The sequence below is a fragment of the Triticum dicoccoides genome, chromosome 2A, assembly GCF_002162155.2.
Source record: "Triticum dicoccoides isolate Atlit2015 ecotype Zavitan chromosome 2A, WEW_v2.0, whole genome shotgun sequence".
NCBI classification, from domain to species: Eukaryota; Viridiplantae; Streptophyta; class Magnoliopsida; order Poales; family Poaceae; genus Triticum; species Triticum dicoccoides.
In genome coordinates, this window is record NC_041382.1 from 755,598,833 (window position 1) to 755,604,044 (window position 5,212).

The 5,212-nt window shown below is 51.8% G+C and overlaps 1 protein-coding gene across 1 annotated transcript; it reads right to left on the reverse strand.

Moving 5' to 3' along the window:
• Positions 1-2,614: 2,614 nt before the first annotated feature.
• LOC119356979 (heavy metal-associated isoprenylated plant protein 39-like) lies at positions 2,615-3,904 on the reverse strand. The gene is made up of 3 exons (XM_037623963.1): positions 3,694-3,904; positions 3,488-3,563; positions 2,615-3,371 (listed from the first exon to the last, which is right to left on the reverse strand). The coding sequence occupies exons 1-3, from the start codon at positions 3,697-3,699 to the stop codon at positions 2,977-2,979; spliced, it is 477 nt and encodes a 158-aa protein (XP_037479860.1). The 5' UTR covers positions 3,700-3,904; the 3' UTR covers positions 2,615-2,976.
• Positions 3,905-5,212: the final 1,308 nt, after the last annotated feature.

The following is a 5,212-nucleotide window of genomic DNA, read 5'->3' on the forward strand; positions in this document are numbered from 1 at the left end:
AATAATAATAATAAAAATTTATCACTAGTGGCGCACCTGTTTTCTGGTGTGCCATTAGTGTCTTTCACACTAATGGCGCATCACCAACTGGTGCACCATTAGTATATAGTAGTGGCGCACTACTTTCCTGGTGCGCCATTAGTGTCAATCCTATCTATAGCCCTTTTCCTAGTAGTGTGTATAAGTTATGAAGAAAGCAATAGCAACATACTAAACGATCGTGTGCTAAGCTAACGGAATGGGTCAAGTCAATCACATCATTCTTTAATGATGTGACCCCGTTAATCAAATGACAACTCATGTCTATGGTTAGGAAACTTAACCATCTTTGATTCAACGAGCTAGTCAAGTAGAGGCATACTAGTGACATACTGTTTGTCTATGTATTCACACATGTATTATATTTCCGGTTAATACAATTCTAGCATGAATAATAAACATTTATCATGATATAAGAAAATAAATAATACCTTTATTATTACCTCTAGGGCATATTTCCTTGAAGAAGAATGAATGGGTGCCACATAAGAAACAAGTAGGTGATGACATCCTCGATAAGCCTTGTTATATTCACATCAATGAGGAAAACAAGACAGCCAAGTAAACTACTAGGTAGTGCATAGCCCTAAAGAGAATCTAGTGGGAAGAAAAACAACCGACCGAACACATTGATGGTAATGGCAGCGACATAGAGGATCGCGCATGCGGCTACCCTGGCGAGGACGGGGTACTGCTGATTTTTGTTGTTCCAAACCAACAAGATACGACAAATTCATACCCATGAGGTCAATGCTATAAGTTGAGCACGCCCCAACCCTTGCAATCTTCACAAGTGCGATGAGCACGCCCCAACCCTTGCAGTCTTCACACGTTAATGTTTGTTCGTTAGTGTGTCAGTCCTGAATTATATGTGGTTCTTTGTGTGCTAGTATGTTGTTTGTTCATGTGAAATCGTGGTTTAATCTATGCATGTTAAAGTCATTTATCTATGCTGATTATTGTCAGGGGCACAGGACACCGGGTGCAAGATGTTTTCTTTGTAAGTTTCATGCAAAATATAGTGTTTGATACCCCATCTTTAGATGAAAAATATGAGTGATCATATGCTAGGACACCTGGTCATTTTCTCTCTAGGTTCGCCCCTACTCATTGTTGTTGTTGCGCCTATGCCTGTGTGTGGTGGTAATCTCACCACTCGAAGAAGAGTTCACCCCATGTCTTGCACGTAACAAAACAACTACATGTCTGTGCTACTAGTTCGTCTCTAATGCATGATGGGGATTTGTTTTGCAGCCAAACTAGGTGCAAAACATGGTTTTGAGCCTGCATTAACACAACGAGGCTCCATAGAGAAAACATAATAAATGGAAAAATGAGTCCAAAATGGTTGCTGATTTTTGTTGGTCCAAACCAATAGGATGCGATAAATTCACACCCAGGATTACAATGCTATAAGTTGAGGTTGGAAAACATATATCGAGCCATTTGTTATGTTTGGTAGCTTGCAATCAGTCTGGATCCTAGCAATTTTAGCAACCATTCTCATCATGCATAATATAATCCATCTGGAACAACAACCGCCTTTGAAAAAACTCCAAACTTCTAAAATCAGATCAAATCTGCACAATCGGATGTACTTACATCAATGGATAGAGGAGGAGCGGGTGTCTCCAGAGATGGAGCAAAGGCGAACGGCAACAGAAATCCCAACGGGAAGGGCAACAACCTCGCCCCTACCGCGGCGGCTGTCACGGGAACCACACATGAACTCCTTGCCCCCTCCGCAGCAAACGAACTACCTTACCGCCACAGTGGTTGCCTCATGGGATGGGGGAAAGGGCCTTCGGCGTCCTCGCCAGTTCAGCAGGGACGAGCTCCACCTTCATCGAGGAGGCAACCTACTACTCCTGGTTGCTGTTGCCGGCGTGGCAACGAGTCGAGCAGTGGGGTGAGCATCAGTAACCATCGGCGCTAATGAAGAAGCAGTGAGAGAGGAGTGTCAATGGGGGGTTTGTGCAGCGAGGGGAGAGGAGTGTGAATGGGGGTTTGTGTGGCGTGGGGAGAGGAGTGGGGAATAATGGTTGTCTGGTATCGTCTCTCCTACTTCCCAAGGCGTGTAGGTGAGGGCCGCAGATGGTTCTGGAGCCAGACTAAATGAAAACGACTGATTCAGAAGTTTCTACTCAGCTAAGCCTAGCAATGCTTTAAGTTCCACGCAGGCTAGAATTTTGGTGCAATGCAGACATCCAAGGGGGCAAAAACAGCATCCCCAGAGCTTGTATGGAGACACCCTTATATTTCTTAACCTAATGTTGCACGTAATTTTAAAATGAGCATCTGTCTGGTGAATAATCAATCCGTTAAGAGCAACAACGACTCCCACCCCAAAATAGAAAACCGAAATGGAGTTTATGTTTCCGAAATTACAACGAGGCACTATATTAGGCCTACAATCATCACAAGACCGAATAACAGGGAGAATCTCAGCCACCCACAATCATCACAAGAGCATATACCTATCATAATCATCATAGGTACTGGAATCAATTGCGATTTGATGAGAAATACAATCTCATGAGTTTTAGCACAGCAGGATATTCTAGTGATGCTCGTATAACGCTTTCCCAATACTTTTGAGACCAGCTGGGCAGTAATATTCTCAAATTTATACTCTCAAAAGTGATACGTACGTAGTACATCTTTATAGTTCTTCTCACTCACGTGTATGCGCTCTACAAACTGATCAGCAGACATGATGCATGTGCTACTACTGCATCTCTCCAAAAACAAGCCAAACAGCAGCTGCCGATGCAACCGGTAATTACACGGTCATACTGTATATCTAACTGGATAAACGACGCCGTCGATCGCTGCACCGGGTAGGCTGATGATTGCAGCCACCACCAACCACCGGCAGCAGAGGAAGACAGGCAGGACGGCGACGAAATGTACAAGGGGGGTGGGCGCCGGCGTCGATCAGCAGATGACGCACGAGTTGGGGTCCTCCTCGGCGCTGTGGACGACGTAGCGCGGCGGCGGCGGCGGCGGGTAGCCGTAGTGCGCGTAGGCGTAGTGCGGGTACACGGACATGGGCGGCTTCGCCTCCTGCTGCTTCTTGTCGCCGCCGTCCTTCTTGTCTCCGTCTTTCTTGTCGCCGTCCTTCTTGTCGCCCTCTTTCTTGTCTCCGGCGGGCTTCTTGTCCCCGCCGGCGTCCTTCTTGTCGTCCTTCTTCTCCTCCTTGGCCGGGCCGACGGAGACGATCTGCACGCCGGGGAAGAGCTTGCGCAGCTTGCCGACGACGGCGACGGGGTCGACGGTGCCCACGATGGTCATCTTCTGGTCCTTCATGTCCACGCCCAGCTGGTCGATGCCTGAGGCAGCCCAAATTGAGATACGGGTGAGAATTCTGGCCTTCAATTGAGCGCATAATTACTAGTGTGCGGCGAAGCAGAGCAGGAGGAAACAGGGATGAGTCAAGAGATAGTACCGTGGAGACCGGAGACGGCCTTGAGCGCCTTGGCCTTGTGCCTGTCGTCGTGCACGTCCAGCTTGAGCACAACCTTCTGCAACCATGAGACAAGAGCCAAAAACAAAATCAGCAACCGGAGCAAGCAGCAATCAAGAACCGCAAAAGGGAACAAAATTAACCCGCAGCTCGATCGATCGACAGCAAGCAATCACGGACGCACGCACCTTCATGGCGGCGAGCGACCGGGGAGGGTGCTTCAACGGCGGCGAACTGCTCCTACGGGCGAGCCGGCGGGAACTCAGCAACGGGGCAAGGCGGGAGGGCGGAGCGAAATGGAACGGCCGGCGTGTGCTGTGCAGTACTCTGTCTCTCTCTCTGGGCTCTGTCGATGGATTCTGTGGCTACTGGCGACGGACAAATGGTGGATGGCAAGGGGAGTGGCCGGCCACTGGTTTTATAGACGGCTGGCACCGGAGCGCGGCCCGGCGTGGCGTGGCTCGAGCCAGGCCCGGCGTTTGCGTTTACGTTGGGGCCAAGGAAGCCGCGATGAAGCTCGCCACGGGCGGATCGGGGCGGGATCCCGCGGTATCAAACACCGGTTGATTATGCAGAAAAAACAAACACCGTTGGATCAAACACCGGTGGATTATGCCGAAAAAACGAACGCGGTTGGATAACCGCTCGGCGGCAAGACGTACTTTCTTTTTGAGGGGTACGGCAAGACGACTACTAGTACATAATCATAAGGCCAACTCCGCCGCGCGACCCCATTCTATCCGGATGCGTCCGTATAGAATAACATGAATGAACCAGACGATCCAGCGTGCGGGAGCAAACGAACTTTTGTCCGTTTTATGTCCACTTTCGACCCATCCCAGGCCCAACTTTGCGCCGATTTTGGGGTCAAATGGACAGCGCGCGGACGGACGGGACGCGCGCGCTTGTCATCCCCTGGCCCGCCTGTCGGTGGCACAAAGTATAACCACCCCCACGCCCCATTTGGCGCCATTTTCCCCAAACCCTCCCACGTCCCGCCGCCCCCTTCCTCCCCCGTCCAAGGCCGACGCGCAACCGGATTCCGGCAGCCTGGCCGTCGACCCGCCCGGAAAGGTCAAGAAGAAGGCGGCCAAGGCGCCACGGAAGCCGCGGTCGGAGTGCACGCCGGAGGAGCTCGCCATGTTGGACGCGGAATCGGCGAAGAGGAGAAACCGGAGGGCGGTCGTCAAAGGCAATGCGGCCACGGCCAATTTCGCCGCCGAGCGCGATGCGATGGAGGCCGCGCGGCGCAAGGCCGAGGTCGAGGAGAAGGAGGCCATCATCAAAAAAGCGCACGTCCTCCTCGTGCTTGGCATTTGTTGTCCGGCCGGTTTCTCTGCAGTGGCCGTCGGCCCGGCGAGCACAGGTTCGTCAGTCGCCAGGCCTCCGCACTGCCAGTCGCCCATGTCGCAGACCACGCCTATGTCGCCCGTCTTCCCCCCGCCAAGGCACGACGGCCAGACCCGTTTCTCGGGGTCGTCGGACGTTGGCGTGATCGCGCCGTCCACCCCACGCCCCTCGGCCGTCATCGACCTCAATGTCACACCGGGGTCCAGCAACGGCGGCCGGCCGGCTGTCGAGATGCAAAGAAAGCAAGCACAGGCACCGTTTGCGGGCACCATGTCGTCCCTCCGCGTCTTGTTCGACAGAATGCCAACACCAACGCCACCGGTCGACGACCCCTTCTACGACCAGTTCATGAAGGAT

What these genes read in the sequence shown, in the direction of transcription:
- LOC119356979 (XM_037623963.1), bottom strand. An exon ending in GGCCGTCTCCGGTCTCCACG is followed by an intron (nt 3,372 to 3,487) that starts GTACTATCTCTT and finishes GGGCTGCCTCAG; the next exon opens with GCATCGACCAGCTGGGCGTG.